General features: G+C 50.3%; 9 protein-coding genes across 9 annotated transcripts; 4 read left to right on the top strand and 5 right to left on the bottom strand.

Annotated features, from left to right (window-relative positions):
* Positions 1 to 98: 98 nt before the first annotated feature.
* Positions 99 to 986, bottom strand: LTR84_012858 (uncharacterized protein; the record flags this gene model as incomplete). The annotated part of the gene is made up of 5 exons (XM_064856365.1): positions 99 to 186; positions 250 to 676; positions 728 to 744; positions 799 to 838; positions 890 to 986. 5 exons carry the CDS (start codon positions 984 to 986, stop codon positions 99 to 101), a joined length of 669 nt encoding a protein of 222 aa, XP_064707541.1.
* A 706-nt stretch (positions 987 to 1,692) lies between these two features.
* MNH1 (Protein mago nashi) lies at positions 1,693 to 2,396 on the top strand (the record flags this gene model as incomplete). The annotated part of the gene is made up of 5 exons (XM_064856364.1): positions 1,693 to 1,724; positions 1,787 to 1,824; positions 1,876 to 1,971; positions 2,041 to 2,192; positions 2,250 to 2,396. The coding sequence occupies 5 exons, from the start codon at positions 1,693 to 1,695 to the stop codon at positions 2,394 to 2,396; spliced, it is 465 nt and encodes a 154-aa protein (XP_064707540.1).
* Positions 2,397 to 3,578: 1,182 nt separating this feature from the next.
* LTR84_012856 (uncharacterized protein) lies at positions 3,579 to 4,760 on the top strand (the record flags this gene model as incomplete). Its single annotated transcript, XM_064856363.1, has 1 exon — positions 3,579 to 4,760. One exon carries the CDS (start codon positions 3,579 to 3,581, stop codon positions 4,758 to 4,760), a length of 1,182 nt encoding a protein of 393 aa, XP_064707539.1.
* A 1,483-nt stretch (positions 4,761 to 6,243) lies between these two features.
* On the top strand, positions 6,244 to 7,396 carry LTR84_012855 (uncharacterized protein; the record flags this gene model as incomplete). Its single annotated transcript, XM_064856362.1, has 3 exons — positions 6,244 to 6,246; positions 6,401 to 7,210; positions 7,265 to 7,396. The coding sequence occupies 3 exons, from the start codon at positions 6,244 to 6,246 to the stop codon at positions 7,394 to 7,396; spliced, it is 945 nt and encodes a 314-aa protein (XP_064707538.1).
* A 1,028-nt stretch (positions 7,397 to 8,424) lies between these two features.
* On the top strand, positions 8,425 to 9,270 carry LTR84_012854 (uncharacterized protein; the record flags this gene model as incomplete). Its single annotated transcript, XM_064856361.1, has 1 exon — positions 8,425 to 9,270. One exon carries the CDS (start codon positions 8,425 to 8,427, stop codon positions 9,268 to 9,270), a length of 846 nt encoding a protein of 281 aa, XP_064707537.1.
* Positions 9,271 to 10,345: 1,075 nt separating this feature from the next.
* Positions 10,346 to 11,920, bottom strand: LTR84_012853 (uncharacterized protein; the record flags this gene model as incomplete). Its single annotated transcript, XM_064856360.1, has 1 exon — positions 10,346 to 11,920. The coding sequence occupies one exon, from the start codon at positions 11,918 to 11,920 to the stop codon at positions 10,346 to 10,348; it is 1,575 nt and encodes a 524-aa protein (XP_064707536.1).
* A 1,244-nt stretch (positions 11,921 to 13,164) lies between these two features.
* LTR84_012852 (uncharacterized protein) lies at positions 13,165 to 14,559 on the bottom strand (the record flags this gene model as incomplete). Its single annotated transcript, XM_064856359.1, has 5 exons — positions 13,165 to 13,453; positions 13,518 to 13,733; positions 13,791 to 14,006; positions 14,079 to 14,336; positions 14,417 to 14,559. The coding sequence occupies 5 exons, from the start codon at positions 14,557 to 14,559 to the stop codon at positions 13,165 to 13,167; spliced, it is 1,122 nt and encodes a 373-aa protein (XP_064707535.1).
* A 797-nt stretch (positions 14,560 to 15,356) lies between these two features.
* LTR84_012851 (uncharacterized protein) lies at positions 15,357 to 17,446 on the bottom strand (the record flags this gene model as incomplete). The annotated part of the gene is made up of 3 exons (XM_064856358.1): positions 15,357 to 16,782; positions 16,849 to 17,228; positions 17,357 to 17,446. 3 exons carry the CDS (start codon positions 17,444 to 17,446, stop codon positions 15,357 to 15,359), a joined length of 1,896 nt encoding a protein of 631 aa, XP_064707534.1.
* Positions 17,447 to 18,202: 756 nt separating this feature from the next.
* Positions 18,203 to 22,039, bottom strand: LTR84_012850 (uncharacterized protein; the record flags this gene model as incomplete). Its single annotated transcript, XM_064856357.1, has 1 exon — positions 18,203 to 22,039. One exon carries the CDS (start codon positions 22,037 to 22,039, stop codon positions 18,203 to 18,205), a length of 3,837 nt encoding a protein of 1,278 aa, XP_064707533.1.
* Positions 22,040 to 23,685: the final 1,646 nt, after the last annotated feature.

Below are 23,685 nucleotides of genomic sequence, written 5' to 3'. Positions count from 1 at the left end.
ACCATCATGGCGATCCTGGATATTACCAGGCACCGGAACCCCTCTCTCAAGAGAAGTTACTAGCTCTGATTGCGAATACTGTCAGAAGCATCTATAACTCATGCCTTCTTCCGCTCTTTTTGTTTGGTCATAGACCGAGTGACAGGCCGAGCATCTTTCTGCGCATAGATCTTGGCAGTAAATGGACTATGAGCAGATCAGCTGTGAATACCGGTTCTCGATGATGCTGAAGACACAAGTTGGACTTACTCCTCGTACTGTAACGCGATAAGATACATGACGAATACCTCCGCAGAGATCAGAACACCTGCAGTGCGGCCTTTGTACAAAGCTGTGCCGAGGAACGACAACGTGCTACCCCAATACATTGGTGCACCAGTCACATTGAAAGGGAATCCTTCGACCTTCTTGTCCATGAGAATTCCGAAGTAGTCGCCGAGGTAGGTACCGGTAACTCCCAGAGCCCACATGCTCGACAGGACAAGGACATTGCCAGTGAGGAACAAGCCGATGCCCAACTCGGGCTGGTGTAGTGGAGGATAGACTGGCTGCTCATTCAAGGCAACAGTGTACAGGTGATCTCGGATAATGCCGATAGAGAAGATGGTAACTGCCAAAGCGTAGCATCCATAATAGGGCGATCGGAATATCTTGGTCAAAAAATGTGTGTTGTATTCTACTCAGAATCAGTTTCCACGCGAGTCCCAGTCGACTATCGGAAGCCTACCAGCACGGGCGACAATACTAGGCTAGTCAGCAAGCAATCTTCAGATTCGGATATCGACCTCAGATACTTACTTCCAGAAAACGGGATTGAACACGACAGCCGCAGCCGCGACTAGGTCGTGTCAGTTTGATTTTCCATGCGGACTTCCATGAGCAATCATACCGTATAGCGATGTTGCAGATGAATCCAGGAACCCGATCTTCTCCCTACCAGTCACGCTGGCAAAGAGATTGTAGACCTGGTCCGATAGGCTAGACATGGTGGATCTGATATGGCTGTGGCAATCCTGGTGACAGCTCGAAAAAAGAGGAAAACAGAAAAGGAATTATTTTCGAAGTCAAGATCCACTGTTGAGCTCCCAACTCGGAACAGGAATAGGAGTACTAATTGTACTAGCTGATGAACTGGTTGCGATTTGTTTGCGTCACTTCTTGGCGCTTCGATAAAGGCCGGGAACTGGCAGTGATGTTGGAGGCTAACAATTTCTCCAAAAACATTGCAAGCCACACTGGCAGCCAGTGTCACATGCTTCTCCAACCCACCTCTCGGATAATCTCCCGGAATATATAGACTCCGTAGTCGGAGTCTTTCTAAACCGCTTGGTCTGTAGTTAAGGAGATATGTCAGTGTCATAACTCGGTACGCTGGCATTTGATAATAAAGAGCTCCCAGAGAGAAAGAGGATTGAGATTGGTCATACTACCTATATGAGAACTGTTAGACATGAAGTCGATAAGGATCAAGGCATTACCTGGTATTGCCGGATCAGTATTGGCAAGGCTGGTATTTGGGCAATACCGTAGCAGTACGCACGCAAAATACATGGCTTGGCAACAATTATCTTAAACTTGAACCCCGTTGCGCAGGCTGGTGCAGTCTCTCGCCTATTCTTTTGAAATGGTACCCCACCTTTGACTGAATGACCTTTCCAACTTCGCGTACATCAAGTCAGAGAGCTCATAGATATGGCCAACACAAATGAGCCGTTCTACGTGCGGTACTAGTATGGCATTCCCCCAGGTCGAACGCTCACGCTGCAGAAGACTAACCACATCGCAGCTCCGGCCATTCGGGCAGATTTGGACACGAATTCTTGGGTATCTGAGACCACAGACGCACCCACCGATATTTGGCTGACCATTTCCCAGAGTTCGATTTCCGAGTGATTGGCGACGGTCGAAGTGCTACCGCGCGATATGCCAATAACTCCAATTATCGCAATGATTCTCTGATTCGCAAAGAAAGTGCGTAACACCCTTCCTCGTGCTCTGTGTATCTTCAAAAATAAGCCGGGCCTAATCAGGACGGAATAGTGTGCGTCAGCTCGCTCCTAATTTCCGAAATCAAGCGCATCGTCAAGGACAGCGAGATCATGAAGGAAGACGACTCCCGGTGGCCCCAGAAGAACAAGGACGGTAGACAAGAGTTGGAGATTCGGCTCGGGAGCGATCACATTCAATTTGAGGTAGGTTATCTCGTCCTGGCTGTATCTGCCGGGCAAATGCTAAAGGGGTTGTTTTAGACTGCGAAAATCGGGTCTTTGGGAGATGTGACGGACTCAGCCGATCCCGAGGGACTTAGAGTGTTCTACTACTTGGTGCAGGACCTCAAGGCACTGGTGTTCTCGCTGATCTCATTGCATTTCAAGGTATGGCGTATTGTGGACTAGAGCGAGGCTTTTACTGATGTTGGTGAATTATAGATTAAGCCAATTTGAGGCAGGTTTTCAAGTCACCACGCCATGGAGCGACTGATGCAGCACTTTCTGAGATACTCACGACGATGAGACACACTGGGGAAGATTCTGACCGACCCCGCGACAGGACACTGTGAGCATACTGGCTCGACGGAACGTCCCAGAGGAGTGGGTCACATCAAAATAGCTTTCAGTGGTCAGGCCATAGGAATGTGTCTCTTTACAAGCCAGCCATCTTGTGAGCTTGTACGGGAGCAACGATGGTGCTTAACAAGAGCCTTGTACCAAGGGAGATGCCTATTATCTGAAGCTGCATCTTGAGGGAATCGAAGAGCGATGGTGGATGATTGGAGCATGAGCAAAATTATGGCGAACTCCGAAATCGAGACTTCAGGTTATTGTTCGAACGGGACGGAGAGCCCGTTCTATGGAAAAGGAGTGTCTCTATAGCGAGCTCGAGCCTCGGTAACTTCGCCTCCTGTGTGCTGGGGCTCTTGTGCAGATGACGGACACCTGGAAGTCATCTGGAGCACGGCTTGATTTGGGTACCTGGCAGTTGGGATGATGACCTTGGGTACTACCCCGCAATATCCCAGGATTATAGTGGATGACAGGTAGAGCCTTAACTAAAGTCTGGTGATGACGGCAAAGACGCCAGGCACCCCATAACGAATTTGGGGCTCCTCTCGGCCATTCCCTCCGGCTTCGGGCCATAGATTTCTGGAAGCTCGTTGCGCCAGTGTCGGTGCCAGTACGTCCTGTACGAGGTCCCAGTGGGGGGGTTTCGACTGCCCGAGAAGCCCATCATCCACCTATCCGGACATCCATCCATCACGCTTCAAGTTGCAAACCCAGCACGCTAATTTACGACTCGCTACCGTACTTCTCATCGTTGGTCATTGATCACACACCATTTGCAAACTTGATCTTGTCCCTGATCTCTCCATAGTAGCTATCCATCTTCCCATCCTCCTGTTCTCTTTCTTGCTCACGAACCCGTATATGGATTACTGCATCTAAACCGGCGCACTCTTCTACTATCCGGGTGACAATTCCTCCCACCCGATCGGCCTCAACCATCATCATCTTTTACATCTGACGATTGCATCCTGGCCATCCTCTCCTTATGATAACACTGCGGGTTCTTGCGCTTCAATGCCAACCCATGCATCGGTTACGCCTGACAGCGCCCAAGTCCAGTCTGAGATAGATCAGGCCAATGTCGCCTGTCCTCTTCCATTGACACCACCTCCCGAGCACTATGACGACCAGCGGTATGATCGAGCCATCGTTCAACAGGATCGCAACAATACAAATGGCGAGTTTCGTAGCAGCTTGAGCAACAACACGGCCGCCGCTATGTCAGAGATGCAAGAGGCAAGCATGTACACGCCGGGTCCGGACTTTGAAGAGAAGCTACATCCCGAAGTCCCCGAGCAACAGACGGACTTGGATGGGGTCAGTAATCAAGAGGCCTCAGCTGCGGCTTCGAATCATAAGTTGGGCGGAGAGTCGCAATCTGCACAATACGAAGCCGAGGACTCTCTGCCGTCCAACTCGGATCAAGTTTCATCTATACGTCATACATCGCCAGATATGGACGTGGTAGAGACAAAATCCGAAGCGGACAAGGCGATAGACATATCTCTGGGAACTGGCCATTTGCCTGCCTCGGATTCGTCCGACAAGAACAACAGGACCGGGGTTTTCGCCAAAATTAGGCCAGCAGGAGTGCCACCGATCGACCAAGAACTAGATTGGACGAGCGACGCCAAACCCTGGGATTTTTCAGGTCGGCGATTGCGACCTCAATACCCGTCGGCTACATTCCAGCCATACTCTGTGTTTAAAGGAACCCAACAATCTGACCGGCAGATCTACAATGTGGAGGTGACGATCCTCACAGTGGATCTGGAACAAGCCAGCATGTCTGGGTATCTACAAATATGCGGTCTTACCCCGGACCATCCTACATTGACGACTTTCTTCACTGGCGAAATCATTGGAGGGCCCGATCAAAAGTATAGCTTTAGAACTGGCGACCCAAGTTGGGGCGCCAGTGATAAGACTGATTTAACGCATTGGGCAAGATTTGCTGCATGGCGGCCACTCAGTCTGCACGCGAAGCGAAACATCAATTTTGTATACCCCATGAACCACGAGGATTGGTGGCAACAAGAACATATCTTTATGAGATGGAAGGAACACTTCTTGGTTCCTGACTATAAGCTCAAAAGCATCCAAGGAGCGAGCTTCGAAGGCTTCTATTATATCTGTTTTAATCAAATCGAGGGTCGCGTGAGTGGGATATACTTTCACTCCAAGAGCGAAAAGTGAGTATCTTTATTCTGTGTTGATGGCTTCCAGAACCCTGAGACTGACTTTCAAGAAACAGGTATCAACAACTGGAATTGAAGCACGAGGGCAAGCAAGGCGTTTGGAACCAAGGGGTATGTCCTTCAATTGAGCTTCGATGATGACCTTTATTTAACATGTCCGTTGATGGACAAATATTACATTCTTCTGTATGTGGATAATTCGTGTACATGACTTGGGGAGCGGGATGGAGTCATGCGAGGAACTCACCAGGAATTATATGCACACTCCCCAATGGTCATCAATGCCAGCCATCATCTGGTTAGGAGATGAATGACAGACGTACGTGACTACCCAATCTATTAGATAATGGAGAGAGCGTCAATAATAATCACAAATCTTCTCCCATTGTAGCCCATTATTTGCCACTAAATCGTAGCTACTGCTCTTCCGGAATGCCCGCTCGGTCAGTGACCTGCCAGTGCCTTGCACGTGGCAAACTATCCAGACCAAGCCCAAGCTTCGTCACTGTGCAGCTGGTAGAGGATGGAAGAAGCCAATGATGACAAAAAAGAGCAGGTCATCAGGTGATGATAGAGGGATCCTGCTGTGTAAGTGGACCTTCTCTTGATTCAAGCGTATCTGGGATATGCACATGCTCGCCAGACGTGTTTCAGTATGCGCGGAGAAGATTGAGTATGGTTGCAGAACGGAGGATGCCGATGCGATCTGTGCTCATCAAGGACCCGGTTAGGCTTTACAGGCTTCATTTCGCGGGGTTACCAGCTCAGCCTGGGGCTTAATCCACGCCTAGAGCTCGCATTTGTCGACCCACCCCGGGGGCTAGAATCGCAAATGCAGTCCGAGTCATGGAAACTTGGCACCTATTTTGTCATGTTGCTTGGGCCTAAAGATTAGTTTGGTTGAGCACCAAGTGGCATGCTCTAAATGAGTGACTAAGAGCCTAAGCAGTTAGCCCAGGAGTGAGTCGTCTGCTGCGGATCCCTGGATCTGGTCTATTCTGCCCATGGCTTCGCCTCCTCCAACACCATCGTACTTTCATCGTTCGAATTCGTCACCACTACTGAGTGACTGCGAGAAAACACCGCTGGTCGCCATCTACCCACCCACCAGCGTGACCATTATCTTTTCTAGATCTTTACACTACCAAATAATCTGTCTTGGTTTCTTGTGACCTCGCCTCGATCCCTTTTCTCGCATCATCACCGCGCTTGACCCAATCCTTCTTCCTTCTCCTCCTCAGCTCGCCGTCTTGCGTCTTATCTAGTCGATCAGCCGTATCCTTTTAGCCTTCTTGCGGTGGCACCGTACTCTCATTTCCTTGCTTCATTTCATTTCCCCGCCTCACTCTTCTACGTCTCAAGATATACACAAGTGGTGGGCGCATGGCTTGCGACATGCTTGTGTAACTGAGGACCAATCTATCCGCCAGATCTATATACCCTTCGTAGGCGCACAGCGAATTATGATTGTGCTATGAACCATGGTAGGTATATCCCTAATCCACCTCAGATTTCGTTGCGAGTGGAGCAGTTCGTTTTGTATCATGTGGATAGAGCTCCGACCTTTGCAGGACTGATCTCTCTTTGAATCTTTAGGGCTGCTGTTCCTCAAGACCCTCAGATGCTGGAAGTCCCCAGACTGGACGACCCAGTGCCCCTCCTCAAGTCCGACATTCACCTCGGGCCATAACATCCCAGACGGCTATCAATGGCGGCCCTCATGATAATGACCCTCGTGCTCTAGCACCTCCCTCTGGGCTCTCTCTCCAACAAAGCGAGACCTCGAGATCAGCTCTATCCACACCAAGACAATCAGTTAATCACAGGTCACGACAAGACCCTGCTTCACTAACAGAGCACTACAATCTGCCCCTCCAACCAACCAAATCATGGGTCAGCTCTGACAGAACATGGACGAGGGCACAACTTGAGAGGGAGCGGTACGAGTTCTTCGAAACCAGAGTTGCCGGTAGGAAGGAGGTCTGGGCTGCGCTGAGACAGGTCCTTGAATGCTTACGAGAAGGTGATATGGCAGATGCACAAGGTATACTCGATGCTTTGGGTGTGACGCTGCCAACTGGACAAATCGAGTCGGGTGCCTATGACGAAGCCGGCAATCTGTATAAAATACCTGAGGCTGTCATTTCAGACCCGACCAATATTGTGGAGGATTCCAACGACATTGACAGCCAAACGGTGACAGGAACAAACGACATGGATGCAATTGATGCCAAACTTGAAGCCGCTGAAGGGGGAAATGTCAGCTTTGGAAACGACGACTCTAATGGAGAAAAGGTCAAAGAAGCAAAAGGCAAGGCGGCGGTTGAAAGAGACGCGTTGAAAGTCAAGTGCAGACTTAGTGACCGTGGAGGCCCAGATGTCATTGTGCTCTTGGGTAGGACTCAAAGGGTGGGTGCTCTCGGTCAACGAATCCGTGATGAAACTGAGGTATGTCAGCCGGTTGATTGTCAGAATGTATCCAGTACTGACCTGCTTTTCTAGGTGCCGGCTAAAGCCAAAATAAAAATGGCCTACCTAGGTAAAATCCTAGACGACAAGCTCACGCTTATTGAACAAGGCTGGAAAGAAGGCCATGTTTTGAATGCACTTATTGTGGGTAGATTCAACAGTTGAAGGGCATTGTACTCTCTGGCTGTGGATCGAGATCCGGGAATTTTGAATCAACGGGATGGTCATGTTTGTGGCGTTATGATACCCCATTACGAATCCATAGTGTGCAAAGGGCCAAAGCCAGTGTACAAAAGCGAAGTGGATGTCAGGTCTATCAGCGACCAGCAGGTGTTTCTGTGGAGGTGGTTCAGCAGGCCGCAATTCTTGGGGACTCGGTGCAGGCAGTCATCCTCGGTGTAAGGGGTGTGGAGGTCAGTGTCAGCGATGATTGGAGTAAGGTTACGAACTGGCACATATTGTGGGAAAGGATGGGATCATGAATACTACACACTCGACTAATATATAATCATTTGCAGCATGTAGCTGTGGTTGTTCACTCCTCGTCTGCTCATGGAATACCCCCATTCGGTCAAGTTTTCTGTCAGGTTGCAAGTTCCCATGCCTGTTCCAAGACCATTAGTTATCGATGAGCCTATTACGCTGCTGGGCTTCTTGGGCCACAGTCGCCCTAACTGTTTCCCTTAAGTACCTAACATACCGTAGGTGCCAATCCCACTCCTTCTCAATCTGAAGTTGAACTTGAATTGTCTTGGCATCAAGAATTGGATGTTTCATACGCCAAGCTTTTATATCAAGATCAGAGTTCATTCCCTAGATACTTCCAACCAGTGGCCAGTGTCTTTCTTTAGAAGACCAGCAAATTTGTTATCTGTTCATGGGACTTCTGCATCGGTGAGACAAGACTCGATTCGAAAAAAAAATACCTCAAGCGATAACCCGGCCCGGAGGTTTTGGTGCTGGTTTCTTGAATCATACTACTCTTTCCTGCCCAGGTCAACCCAAGAATTTCGAGGCCAAAGGAATTGCATTCTCCCAATATTTACAGAGAGAAGCAAAGAAACTAGACGGTGTGATCTCAAACAGATCTTGACGCAATCAGAACAACCAGCAACTCTCGGGGCTTTGGTCAGAAATATCTCTTCTAGAGTGTTTTGACATCTGGCACGACTTCGAGCAACACACAGTTCATCATGGCCAGACCGACCTCAACCCAGCAACCGCCCGAACCATCAGCAGTATCCAAGCTGATAGATAGCTCCGGTGTGGAGACCGCATCCGAAGCCGTCGCCCTCGAGATCCTCCACAATCTACGGTATCAGCACGACTGGACCGATCTCCGATTACACGTCATCCACATCCATGACCGTCCAAAACCAGGACAGGCATCTGGGTTGGGACTGGGCTCTGGAGCAGGACTGAGCAATCACGACGACGACGAAGACGGCGCAAACACAACGTCTACTTCCACAATGATCAATCTCGAAAGCGACAGCTACCTATCCCAACACCACCACCAGCAACATCGCCAGACTACCACATCCACATCCACACCTACATCAATACCCATACTGAACCACGAAGCACTCAGCTCGAGCAACGTCGTACAACTCATCTCGGGTCTCCCACCACGCCACAGCTACATCCACCCGGACCTGCAGCTGCATTTGGTGAAGCACTCGATCCCAGAGGCCTCACTGCCGGTGCAACGCGAGTTCGTGCTGCCGCTGAGCACGGCCGACCCGTGGACGCTGCGACGCTTCTGCGCCGTGTTTGATGCGCTGTCGGAGCGTGCCACGGTCGTCGTGAACGCTGATCATAGTCCTGGCCCTCCTCCTGCTGTCGCTGGTGTTGGCGGTGGTGCAGCGACGAGAGTCAATGGGACTGCGAATCGGGCGAGACCAATACCCCTGCACGAGCACAAAGACCAGAAACGCGTGTTGTTGGGCATGCGGGCGCGAGAAGGCCGTGGTGGTGATGGCACGGTCGTCTACTATATCATGCAGGAAGGGGAGGTCAAGCCGCGACAGAACGGCTGAAGGGGGGGGTTTTTTTTGATCGCGGAGGAATTTTTGAAACATTGCAAGCGGTGACAAGTTGGAAAAGAATACTGGACGCTGAGTCAACCAACCCCTGCAATGTAACGGTGGAGGCGAGAGGATATCTCAATCGATTTGTGCTCTTGCCGCAACGCGACGATGTCTGCGCGACTTGCGGACTGTGTATGGGCTAGGTGGTGAACACGAAGGCGCCATCGACTCTGCTGCTCAGGGGCCTTGTGTCGAATCCTGTCTCAAGGTCTGTGCTGGCCACAAAAAGTAGCATCTAAGGGTTGCCAGCTCGGCAGTGGACACGATATCAAGGATGAATACAACTACTCATGGTACGATGTCGATGTCGATGCGAAAAGAGATAGCATGTGTGTCCATTACCAGTCAGAGGCAAGACAAAGCGAGTGGATTAGTCTAGTAGTGCTGAGGCACTCCTTCACTCACCAGAAAGGCGGGATCACCACTTCCTTAGCCAGATCGAAGCGAGGCTGTCTCAAAAGAGTAATAAAGTCTCCGATTAAAGAGAACGAGAAGAACATGACGAAGGACTGACCGTCTTTGAGAGATGAGCGGATCACTCGGACACACTCGTGTAAGACTGGGATAGAAAGGGGATGGGTTCTTCTGATGCTGGACAGAGGTGCTCCTGAGGAAGATGTACCTGCGTGCGCACGTAGATATTGGAAGATGGTAAATCACCTAGTTTGAAGATCCCTGCACCGCAAGTTTAATAAGAGAATGATGATAATAAAGGCCAATATTCAAATTATTATGCGCTCAAGTTTAGGGTATTATGTACCCTGGTGCATCGAATCGCTTTGACGGCTAACATTCGCTTGCAGATAAATATCCAAGGTACAGTCCGAGAATTGATGAACACGGTGTGTTCAAGACAAACCCCTTCATTCGATACTTCCTTCAATGGAGAAACTGTATTTCTCTTGCTGATTTTCGTGGCCCTGGATTGTAATTGCAAGAGTACCCATCGAGGCTTCCAAGTTCCTCCCATTACCACTTATTCCATCGCTTCCTGGGGAGAAACTGACAAACAAGAAGAAAACCACTAATGTCTGGTGAACCAATGCTGGCCCTTCAATTTCTTAGCCTGGCGTTTCTCGTCTTTGTGGTGGCGCTTGTCCTCTTTCTTGTCCTCCTTGGCCTTTCGATCCTGGAAGTCCTGAACTGTCTCTACCACATCGTATTCCATGATAGGAATACCTTCGACTTTCTTGACTTTGCTGCCCTCGATGCCAACCACCACACCCGCGGCAATGGCCACCAGACAGCCCATTACGATGAAGAGTGCGGTACCCCATGCAGGTCTATTGAAGCGGTTGAAATGCCACATGAACACGCACAGGCACACCTGAAATAGTGTGTTCCATATGTACATCCAGACTACGAAATCCAGAGTCCATGATTTGGTGGGCTTGGCTCTTAAGCCTGTAAGCGGCGCTGTTGGCATCGATGTGGCGGGAAGAGGAATTGCGGGATTTGATTCGAGCTCAGCGATTTCTACTTCTGAATATGGTGGTGGCGATTCAGGGGTCTGGGGGTTCTTCTTGGTGTACACTGGTGGAGGTCCAACACTTTCATCAAGTTTTTCACTTCCGGGTAGTCGATACCAACTTCTGTTGACACCAGCGAGCCTCCGGTGATAGTCGTACTTGCCAAAAATCCGCCATTGTACGAGATAGTAGAAGTCGCGGGCACGCCAGGGCAAAAGTCCAAAGGCAGTAACACAGAAAAGACCATTGAGAATTTGTGAATCGATTTCGATCCAGATCTGTCGGGCGCTGCTGTCATCCTCGCAATTGGGGTGACACATTGCTGGTGCAGCTTTCAAAAGGACGAAGAAGATCATGGCGCCCCACGCAACGACATTCAACCCATAGATGGTCAAAATAAAACCGAGTGGTGTAAGGAAGAATTTCCAAAATGCCTTCAAGCCAATTGTGGTAGACTGCATCCAGGTGTGCTTCTTGGGGAAGCGATATCCATTTGGATACGTGCCACTCGCGTCTGGCCCACTCTGAATTTTGACGGCTTGCGGTCCGTTGCTATCGGCGTTTGAGGAAGTGGTGGAATGGTCTTTCTCATTGATCGCAGCAACGTCTGTGGATTTTTGGGCGTGACTGATACCATCGGCAGGACCGTCCGTTGCCACCGTTGGTACTTCTTCGAGAACAGGCGTAGGTTTCGTGATTGCATTCTGTCGGGGGAAATATTCATGCCTTTCCTCAGCAATGACGGGCACTACGCCGGCAGGTGTAGACATGGAACTTTTCCTCGTTCTTGTACTTGCAGAGCTCGTCCTCGCTACACGACGGCGATGGATGTCATGGGGATTTGTGCCTCGATGTTCCATCTGTCCTTCATGTGACCATCCCTCGTCGGAAAATGCTCCATTTCTAATTTCTGGCAACGTGGGGATTTTGGACGTGACTTCACCAGTGGCTTGCATGAATCCCAGAGGTGGGTTGCTCTCGATGAATGATTGTATGATGGAGCCAGTACGCGTCCTAGCCCGCGCAGGAGATGAAGGGATTGAGCTATGGGATCTCAATGACGGTCTCCGTGAGTCGAAGGTTGGAAATGGTTCTCGTTCCTGCTGGTCGGATCCGCCGGTGGAGGCCATGTTGGCTCACGAATGCGCCTGCAGCACGGCGAGAGGTGTTGGAATGCTGATACAGGCCGAATAGTGATCGAAGAGGGTATCAGTGTAGTAGCAAAGATAGAAGTCACGATGATGGGTATCACTGGGCAGATGCCTAGAAAGTCATTGTGGACGAGTGATGCGATGCGAGGTGCGGTAGTAATATATTCATAGGTGTAAGTAAGTTGATCGTTATGCAGGGTTGAGGTTTTGAAGAAGCGGGCATCTCGTAAAGCCGCTTAGTTGGAAAAGTTAGGTGGGCAATGGCACCTAGAACTCGTAAGTCAATGCCCTATTGGGCAACCAGGAGAACGAGAAGAGGGTCACCCTTGGTAAGGCTTCCTGGGGCGTTGGGGCGTGCCATGGTGACAGTCCAGTGGAGACCCCTGGCGGCGCCCGGGCTAGCATTTCGGTGGTCGACTGCAACCAAATCAACTTTCCGGGTTTCAATGCTAACCGGAAACAGTAGGCAAGTTCTGCTGAGGTGATGGATTATGTACTCGACATGATGCCCGCCTGGCCGTGGCAGAAGGGGACACCATCCCCAGGTAGGCTTAAGCACCTTCCGCTCCCTGGGCGGCATCTCCACCATGACCACCTTAGTAAGTGCAGGCACTAATCGCCCCAAAGAGCATTTGGTCGCTGTTGCTTCTTCCTGGCCTCGTCTCTCGACTATTACTCATCCTCCGTTCCCATCAGCAACTCGCATTTGGGAGGGTTTCAGTTCCATCTCCAAGGTTCATAATTCCACTCCTTTTCCCGCCACCACAGATACTCGTGTTTTCAATTTGAATGTTTTCCCTCACAGTCACGCGCCGCGCGTCACGTTGTCATATGTGCTACAGTTCGTTGGGTATCTACCTGTTCTCTATGACGCACTTACTACTCGTTAGGATTGCTATCAATTAGTGGTGACTCTATGCTCATCCTGGTTATACCTATTTGGCCTAGGTAGAGACCTGTTGGCATCAAACTCCAGCCACAATTCACCGTCACATTTGAAAACTTCAACTTGCGCAAGGGCAATGTTATAAAAGTGTGTCACGATCATTCATTCGTGAAGATGAACAAATGATAAAACAGGACTGATTTCCTGGTTCACTATTTCCAACTGTACTAATTACATGTGCAATTCTCCATTGCAGATACTGGTATCACAAATCGTTGCAAACACTTTGCCTTCCACTCCAAGGCATTTGCATCATCATCAATCATCGTCAACCAACTCAATGAGTCGGGTTGCCCTCCTTGTCGTTCTTCACACGTGGATCTAATTTGTTCATCAGTTTGCTACCATGACTGGCGGATTGAGTGCTTGGAAGCCCGGAAGCAGTTGTGCTACCATCGTTGTGAGTCCCTGGTGCGCCGTGGGTGCCCGTTGTGCCGTAGGTACCTGTCGTGCCATGAGCACCGGTGTGACCAGCGGTCGTTCCGTGGCCAACACCACCTCCGAGTCCGGAGCGTCCGTCGCGATCACTGTCAACACGGGGATCTGCCTTGTTCAAAACATTGGAGCTGCGAAATACATCAGTCCATCATTCTTCATGTCGAGCAGACATGTTTTCGAATGAAAACTTACTTGTGTGGACCAGCATTGGTTGAGCCATGAGTGCCGCCAATGCCGCTACCTGTAGTAGCATGATGCACTCCGCTTGTGCCATGACCAGTTGTTCCATAACCACCACCAACACCACCAGTAGTGGCTGATGAGTTGCCAAGGGTATTTCCTGATCCTGGATGTCCACCGTCGCGGTCTGAATCAACTCTGGGATCGAGCTTGTTTGCTAGATTGGAGCTTTAAGATTTCATGTCAGTTCACAACCTACTCGTCATGAGGTGGAAAGAATCGTACCTGTGTGGTCCTGCGTTCGTCGAGCGGGGATCATTTCCATAAGCGCCGCCTGAGGTACCGTGGGTGCCACCAATACCTCCTGTCGTACCGTGAGTACCATGCGAGCCAGTGAGTCCTGAACTGCCACCTGTCAAGCCGGAACCTGTTGTACCTGTATGGCGTCCTCCGTCGAGGTCTGAGTCAACCCGAGGGTCTGCTTTGTTTGCGAGGTTTGAACTTGTGCGAAAAATCGAGGTTAGCTTGTCATTCCCCATAAAGATGCCGAATGTCTTCGTGACGAAAACTTACCTGTGTGGTCCGGCGTTGGTCGATGTTCCTGTTGGTCCATAACCAGCGCCAGTGTTGCCGCCGATGCCGCCAGTGTGGGCTCCGGTGTGACTACCTCCGATACCACCAGTGTGGGCACCAGTGTGAGTACCTCCAATACCCCCAGTGTGGGCGCCGGTATGAGTGCCCCCAATACCACCGGCGGTACCAGTGTGTGTACCATATTGGCCGTCGCGATCAGAATCAACTCTTGGATCAGCCTTGTTGGCTAGGTTGGAGCTGCGAATTGGAGAAAACAAGTCAGTCTGTGCCGCCCGACAGCTGAGAGCCAGGGTGTTTTGCTCTCGCAGAATACATACCTGTGAGGTCCAGCATTGGTGGAACGAGGATCATCGTATGTGCCCGCTGCTCCTCCGTGTGTGGTGCCGGTGGTACCAGTGGTGGTGGAATGGTCCTTGTGGCCCGAAAGGGCATCCTTTGCTTTGTTGATAAGGTTCGACATGATGAATTATGTATGTTTGGGTAATTCGAGTAGTGAGTATAAGGGATGAAGGTCTTGGAGAGGAGGAAATGCTTTTTCCAAAATGCTTCTGACCAGGCCGTTATATACTGTTCATCGAACTTAAAAACCGAACACTACTGCGTGGGACATCGCATTCCAGGTTTTCTCCTACAAACCTGGTTTCTTCACCATCAGCAAACATTTCGACAACAGTTGCGTCACCAGTGGAGAAATCACGCCAGCGGGCAGCCTTGTGACAGCAGAGATGGTCCTGAAGCAGCCAGACATGAGCAGGATGGAGAATTATACAGCGTCATACCTTGCACAATCCCGTGTAAGAAGCGGAGACAGGGACCAGCCCCATTCGGAACTGTTTTTCAGATCGTTCAGGAACTGTGGCTGATGCACTTTTGTCGATTGGACGGACCATCGGATCAGCCACAGTGTTCCGATTTCCGATCGCGTCATATCTGCGTCATCACTATCCATCTCACCCGATTCGAAACCTGGAACTGTGGCTGCATTGCTGGTTACTGTTTCCCGGTTGAGTTTGAAGCATGGTTTTCTGAAATGGGACTTGGAAATCTGGGGATGGGCGCGCGGCTGACGACGCCTCACAGCTTTAGGCAGAAAAAGGGACACTGTCAAGCATGATGGTCCAATCATGTGGAACACGGTATCCAGTCCAAGCACCGTTGTTGCCAGTATGATTGATCGAATGACATGATTGTGGAAACCGTTTCCAAGGCGCACGAGCATCTGTAGCCCCGGCGGCTGACTCCCCGAACTCTATGTCTTCAAGCTCGTCCGCCGTTAACCACGTATTTCGTCACAGAACGCTTAAGCACGTCAATGTCTCGCTGGGTCCTCACAAAGACGTCTCGGTATTGATCCAAGCTTGCTTGCACCACCTCCATTCGTGACTGTCGTCCTTCGCAGATCGCTTTCATCTTCAGCTCCATCTCCTTACGAAGAAATGGCTTGCTGACGCTGACGTCGAGACCCACATTATCATAACCTTCGATCAAAGCTATTCCAAGCGTGGTGGGAATGAACTCTTGGACTGCTGTATTCCGCCCACCTCCACCTCCAGCACGAGGTCGAGTATCGACGTACGAGCGGTCCTTGATCTTGGAAATATGTTCGGCCATCGTGGCATCGGTGCCAATCCCGTTGGCATCCATCAGACCGATCAATTCTGGTTCGGTGAGATAGCCTGGTGCCGTGGTCTTCCCGTCCGTCATGTTTGCTTCTGTCGGTTCAAACGTTTCCCCGACAGTGAATGCAGGTAATTGTTGGCTACTTTCCCACTTGTCGTAGGGATACACATCAAGGTAGTTTCGTTCCAAAACCAGTAATCCGTGAGTGGAGAATGTCTCGGTCCCCCATAGCAACTCAACGTCAGTGGCCTCTCCCGTTGCGTCCTGAGAGCAGCAGGCAAGATACCGACGAGTGACAAACTCATAGACCTTTTTTTCATGTTCGTCTAGTGCATTACCGTTCGTCGCGGCGTAGGTTACTGGATGAATAGGTGGATGAGCTTGGTCGTTGTGTGGGCCCGAACGTGGTGTTTGAAACCCACCGTCCAAGAGTCCCTGTGCAAACTGACCCCAACTGTGATCCTGCGTCTGTCGCTGTATCAGTGTTTGAAAGTCAAACTCGCGAGGAAACTGGTCAGTCTCGGTACGAGGATAGCTGATGAAGCCCTTTGTATAAAGCTTTTCCGCCGTGGCCATGACTTGGGCACTAGTCAGGCGGAGGAAGCGACTGCCTTGCATCTGTAACTCGACTGTGGTGAGAGGGAGAGGCCTCCAATTTTTAGTCGGTTTCTTCTGTACCTTTGTCACCTGCGCATATTTCGCATCCAGGCACTGCTCGAAGATTATAGTGACGATGGCCCTGTCAAACAGATGACCACGCTTCCAGTTAAAATTGACTTTGATGCGGTCACGGGTATGCATCAGTTTGAGGAGCCAGAAGGTTTCGGGTTTGAAATTCCGGACCCGGTTATAACGGTCGACGACGAAGCCGAGAGTTGGGAATTGACACGAGCCGTAGCTTATGGTCTGATCCTTGAGGTTCTCGCTCAGACGTTGAAGCTCAAGGGTCTGCATCCTTGTGAATGCCGCGCCGATCCGGAGATCGAGTTCGATTCGTGCCGACACGGCGCTCACTTGTCGCTCGTCCATTTCAATCGGCGTTTGGGCTGCTTGAATGACATGTCTACACATCCGCACACATGTTAACATGAGATCAAGTAAAAGTGGAGAAGAGATGGCTATGACTTACGCTCTCTCGGTGTTACTGAACTTGGCCCTTTTGACCACAATCCGTGAGTTCCCCTTCTTAGCCTGATCCCGTACCTCACCGCCGATATGTTCGCCTTCACGATCACAATCGGTCCAGATGAACAAAATAGCAGCACCTCTCGCCTTAGCTTGAATGTTGTTGGCGATGGATTGTTTGTCTTTGGCGACTGTGATGTGCGTGGTGGCGTCAAAAAGCTGACTGGGAGGACAGGACGTCCAACCCCGGTACCGCTGGTCAAAGTCGAGGCCTGTCAGATGACCCAGCACGCTAGTCATCGTCACTGTGCAGTTTCCTCCCCATTGTTGGAAATTATACGTGAACTCGTAGTTCTTCACGTATTGGTTGCCTGTGATTGAATGCTGTGATTTTGGAAAAGATGGATTGATTAGCCAATCAATATCCAGAGTCACTGGAGCCCAATGTGATGGACAAGTGAAGTCAAGAACGGCGAGGGGAGGACTCCCTCTCATATTAAGATGGTACTTACTGTAGTGAATCTCCCACCAGAAAGATGCTGGGCGACCGCCTTAGCGATCGCGGGCTTTTCTGCAACGCACAGAATCCGTTGGCCGGGCATGGCTCTGGTTCATACTGGGCGAGAATTGACGTCGAATGGCTGGTGGATCTACTGTGAAACAGCAGGTACGCGTCTGCGGGTGCTCGCGATTGTACAAGTAGTGATTCAAGGGTGTCTAGTCAAGGAGTCTATTGATCATCACTTTCTAAGGTGCACTTTGATCCAGGCAACGTTCTGCGCGAGGAAGTCGCGTTAGTCGGGTTCAAAAAATATATGGCCGGTCTGACGGCACCCCTCATTGTCGGAAGCCGTGTCATTTGAATACGTGTGCTGCTTCCTCGTCCAACGAGGACTCATCTAACCGCCGATGTCCTGCGCTTCTTTGTTCTATGCAGCGAAATTTATGAATCATCCATTTTTATTTGTATTTGGACTATTTTGCTCTATCTAAGCCTTGGAGCCTTGACGATCCCGCAAAGTTAATGCTATCTAGAGAAGCCCAGCGTGTCCCATCAATCCATCCAGACCCCTCAAGTCAATTCCGTTCTAGAGTCTCGATAACCTAACAGTCTATCAGCGGCTTGTCTCTATAATTAAGTTGTGCCGCCCGGATTCGGCTGCAGTGGCCATGGTCAGATTCTGAATCAGATATCCTATCCCAGAACTTCAGAGTCTGTGACGCTAGCAGTCTGCCAGTCTTCACAGACACTGACATATCACTCGGTACGTCTCAAAAATGCGATTTCAACCTAGGTCAAATGATCTTTCCAAACCCAAGTGACCCAGAGAACCAAAATCGACATGCTTCCCACCAAATCATATTGGTTCGTCTCTCGGCTCAATCAGCACTTCGTTGATAGCAACATGTGCAGGTTGCCTCAATGCATAGACAATCGAGTTTGCAACATCTTCCGGATCCAGTATCTGGGCCCCGGTCGGCTCTCCGTATTTCTTGATGGCTTCTTGGTCTGTGGACATACCGAGCAATTCGGTGGCGGTGTTCCCAGGCTGTACACTAGTGACACGCAGTCCTGTCCCCGCAGTCTCAAGTCGAAGACTTTGTAAAGTGGCCTCTACGAAGAACTTGCTTGCTGAATACACACCCAAGCCTGGGAAGACCTTTCTTCCCGCGTCGGATGAAATGGCAACAATGTGACCACTGCCGCGTTTGAGCATACCAGGAATGGTAGACGATAGACAGTGAAGAAGGCCTTTACAATTGACATCAACTGTTCGCTCCCACTCATCCGTCTTCACATTTGCCATCATTGTGAAGTACATGACGCCAGCACAAGAGACAAGAATGTCAATCGGTCCAAGTTCATCATGTGCTGCCTGGAAAAGTGCTTCGACTTGTTTCTTGTCCGTCACATCGGTTGAGCGAAGGATGACTTTGCCGTCTCTTGTCACGAGTCTTCGCTTGACTGCTTCAAGAGCTTCTAGCCTTCGAGCCGCCAACGCAACGTGACAGCCTTCTTTTGCCAAAGCCGCAGCCACAGCAGCCCCTATGCCGGAAGATGCACCAGTAACCACCGCCACTTTCCCACTCAATGGCCCAAATTGTGGTGCATGTGCAGCACCGCCATGAGACAATTGTCCCGATGGAGGCCGTGGTAGCCAGCCTCTAGCGAACCAGTGGCGAGTGTAAGTTTCTAGTAAAACATGATCGACCTTGGGCCGTTGGACGACTGCGCGGAATGGTCGTGTTTGATCGTTATTCAACACGACAATATCCCGTAGGAATTCCACACTGGGCATACCACTTCGAAGGACATCGACTGTGAAAGCACCATCTCCACCCTTAACCGAGCCCCGTTTCTCATTCCAAAGTGCGACCCATTCCTCGAAGCCCAGAGGTTTCGTTGGGAACCCCAAATCATTGAGGTCAGCAAAAACCTTCCGAGTTGGCACTGGATCCGGGTCACCCAAATGGAAGACCGTTTGTTCGGCCTGATCCTGGTCTGCAAGATGAGTGATAGCTCTGCTGACAAAGTCGACAGGCGTCATCTCAGCGCGCCAACCTTCAACATCGGGGAAGTAACCGAGATGAAGAGATTCCACAATCAAGGCCGTCAAAAGATCCCACGCGTTTGCGGCTCCTGTGGAGCTGTGACCACTGATAGTTCCTGCTCGAAGGATTTTGACGGGAATTCCACGACGATTGGCCTCGACTGCGAGTTGTTCTGCTACCCATTTGGTTTGACCATATCCGTCGAGAAGCTTTTCCGGAACATCCTCGACGTCAAGCATCTTGTCTTCCGGCCAACCCTCTTGTGAAGGTGGCAGGACGCCATTGGTGGATACGTATTGCACCGTTGCACCACCCAGCCCTGCTAGTCGAAGAACTTCCCTCGTGCCGCCAACATTTGCACCACGCAAAGCTGCATAGGGATACACGAGATTGACAGTCGCGCCTGCATGCACAATGACATCAAGCTGTTTCGCCAGCTCTTCGAATTTCTCCGATGACAGTCCGAATCGTTTTCGGGACAAGTTTCCTGGAAGAATCTCCACTCGCTCCATGATCGAGTCTCGCCAGAGACCAAAATCGAGGAGATTCCTTCGTATTCTCGCAATACCACCGGGTTGATCCTCACCTGAAGGATCGCTGAAACGGACGAGACAGATGATTCGTGCTGAGGTGTTCTCCAATAAGTCATTGAGAAGAAATGCACCCAAGAAACCTGTCACACCCGTCAATAGGACAGTGTTTGCTTTACTAATTGACGTGATTTTTGTTCCTGGTAATGGTTGAATATCTTTATCAAGCACGGAATCGGCGCGTAAGATGTTGGGCAAGTCGGCTTGGACTGCTGCTGTATGACCATCTCTTACAGCTCTGACGGTCTCCAAATGGCCATTTAGAGTTGGAGGGTCGACAAGTCGAGCAAGCGGGATGCGAAAGCCAAAGTTTCGTGATAGTCGTGAGGCAAGGTCTGCCAACGACAACGAATGACCGCCGAGATCGAAAAAGTTGTGCTCTGGAGTAATGTTGGTCTTGGCTAGCTTTAGTGTTGCAGCCCATATTTCAGCAATGTCTTCGATGCCAATTGGATCCTGCTCAACTTTATGGCCATTGGGTCTGGGAGTCCCAGTGGGAGGAGCAGGAAGATTTTTGATGTCAGCCTTGCCGGAGACTTCGTGGGTGGGAAGTTCTGCCATCTCAACCCAAAGTGATGGGATCATGTAATGAGCCAAGAAAGGAGAAAGAATCCGTCGTGTCGAAGGACTGTGACCAGCGTCGTTGATCTCCACAACTGGACGGTCTCCAGGCTCTTTGTCGGGAACGATGTAGCCAACCAATTGACGATCGAGGCCTTCTCCGTGAGCCACGACTGCACAATGGCTGACGGCAAGATTTTTGATGATGGCATTCTGAACCTTTCCAGGTACCACGGAATAGCCCCGAAGTTTGATCATGGCCCCAACACGACCAGTGATCTCAAGAGAGCCAGATGGTAGCAACCTTGCCAGATCTCCAGTTCTGTACATTCTTGATCCCGGAGTCGAATCATAGGGATTGGGGATGAAGGCTCTGGCTGTCGTTTCGGGTCGATTGATGTAGCCACGAGCTAGCAATGGACCGCCGACGAAGAGTTCTCCACTGACGCCATCGTCCACTTTCTGCCCGCTCTCGTCCAAAATGTAGGTGTGCCTCGGAACCATAGACGGACCGACAGGGCAGTAAACGGCTTCATCGTCGAGGATCTGGCTGATGTCTCCACAAGCAATCTCATGTGTTTCACAAGCGCTATAACAGTTGAGCAAACGTGCGTTGGGAAGAGCTTTGAGAGCTCGACGTGCAAGGTCGGCAGTGACTACTTCACCATTGAGCCACAGAGTGCGTAGGTCTGGCAAACGCTTTCCGATCTCCGGATGTCGAGCAAGAACAGTGGCCAGCAGGGTTGGAGTCATGAGAGTTTCGGTGATCTTCTTGGCAGATAGCAAGTCAACAAGAGCCACCGGATCGTAACTTGCCTCATCTGGCACGGCAACCACAGTGGCACCTCGGAGAAGGGGTCGCAAGATTTCCCAGATGAAAAAGACATTACATGCAACACGGTCTCCGGGTTTTTGATCTTGGAGGCCGAATCTCAGATTGTATGAGAGAACAGGTGCGCTGTGAGGGTTTGCGATTCCCTTGGGCTTGCCAGTGGTGCCAGAAGAGTAAGCCACGAATGCGAGTCGGTCCAAATCGTTTCGAGAGGGCAATGGAGCTGGCTCCTTTGCATGCCCGTTGACGTCCTCTGTTGATGTCTCATCGTCGAGAGCAATGAGAGGAACACCTTGCTTGATCTTGCCAACCTCGGCTCTATATGTCACGACGACAGCTGGATTGGCATCTTCAATGACATCTGCTAACAAGTCTGGCGGATAAGCGAGCTCAAGCACGAGGAAAGCACCTCCCGCTCGGAGTGCTGCGAGACAAGCTATGACGTAGTTGGCACTGCGAGGCAAAAGAACCCCAACAAGACTGTCGCGATGAACGCCATAATTTCGCAGACGACGAGAGAGACGCTCGACTTTCTCGTCTAGCTCTTGATAGGTGTAGGTGTTGTGTTCGTCTTCCAGAGCAACAGCGCCTGGAGTAGCTTTGACCTGGTCGGAGAAGAGTGCCGACAAGTCTTTTGTGATATCGATGATAGGCGGCATATCGTTGTCTTTATCGCTTATCGAATCAAAAATGTGGGGAGAAGGTTTTTCTCATGCTAGAAGCTCTTCAAAACAGCCCACAGTCGAGAATCCACCCTGGAATCGACTTAGTGACTAGCTCTGGGGACTGGGAGGTATATATGAGGAAAAATGAAATTTCGATGTCAAGCCATAGTCTGGGGGGAGGGGATGGGAGGACTGGAGAAGCACAGGAAAAGCCACCTAGGGTCTAACGCAAGGTTCTAGATTCCGTTGAGGGAAAAGCAAAAAAAGAAGGGGAAAACTTCTTGGAAGAGGCGAATTACGAAATGTGAATGAGAGTAGTGTGGGAGTGGACAGATGATATAACGTCACCGCCAGGGAAGGGAGCTCGAGATGGAGATGTGAAGAGCCAAAAGCCAAAAAATAGATCAGAGCTTGATGATGATAGGAAGGGTAGATCCGCTTTTGATATTCATTGAATTGAACTTCGGTGAACCCTAAATGATCTTGGTTCACTCAGGCTCCAGACACAAAAGTCATGATAAAAGTGAACTAAATGTTTACTAAAGTAGATGCCGATTAACGAATGTCGTCAGGCAGGAACGGTGTGAAAGACGCGGAGGATGAAATAAAATACAAAGCAGCCACTATCACTCACTCCCTAGGTACCTACCAGATCGCAACGTTGAGCATGCAGCTAAAGAAATGCAGGACACGGCAGTCTTTACAACCGGCCAAGTTCGAATTCCCTCGCCGGAGTATTCCATCCGTACCTCGTACCTGCCTATAATTCACGACTGGAGCGAGCGACAAGGTGGCTCCCGGCCTTTCACAATCGGAGCTTAACCTCTCTCAGACAAGCCGCCGGTTCAGATTCAGATTCAGACTCAGACTCAGACTCAGACTCAGTCTTGACCCTTCAGATCCTGAAATCACAGGAAAATCACAAGGACACTCTGACGACGTCCAGTCGTCTTCAATAAAATTCAAGGTTCGGGTCTACCAAGTCAGAGCACGAGGGTCAAAACTCGCGAACAGAAAGCTCATCGTGAGTCGTCACATCTCTGGTGGGTGGAGGGCTGGGCATGAATAATGGATCCCTGGTCGGCTTGAAACCCGATGGCATCATTTCCAGGGACCGTGACTGGTTGCAACGTCCCTATCCGCGCACATGGACAGATTGGGATGCATACGAGATGTTGTATCTCGCGGACACAATGTACACTTGAAAACTTGAATCATCTATCTAGGTGACGCCAATATGCTCAATGTATTGCGTCTTATAGGCTTATTAGAACGAGTCCTGTACTTTGAGCGACATGTTTGGAGGTATATTTGATCCAAGAGAAAGCCTGAGGAGACCATGCACGACTGGTCGCTAGTGAGACGTATCGACTTCGAAGTTCTAAGTATATTTTATAATTAATACGAAAATTAGGGTCATGCCAAAGCCGCGAGTTGCACACCGCCAGCACTGCATAGCACATCCTCACAAAGCAGGTCAGTCGGCATTGGGGAAGCATCCAACCAGAAGCCAGGTATGCAGGACGTCAACAAACACAACATTTAATTATTGCATTCTGCCCGAAAGAGGTTGGTTTCCTTTTCTTTTGGGATGACAACTATGTACAGTGCATGCAATACTGCGCTACATGCAGTAAAGA

This window comes from Exophiala bonariae (genome assembly GCF_035927105.1).
Source record: "Exophiala bonariae strain CCFEE 5792 chromosome Unknown scaffold_9, whole genome shotgun sequence".
Classification (NCBI taxonomy): Eukaryota; Fungi; Ascomycota; class Eurotiomycetes; order Chaetothyriales; family Herpotrichiellaceae; genus Exophiala; species Exophiala bonariae.
The sequence above is the reverse complement of the archived record's forward strand: the minus strand, read 5'-3'. Positions and strand labels throughout refer to the sequence as shown.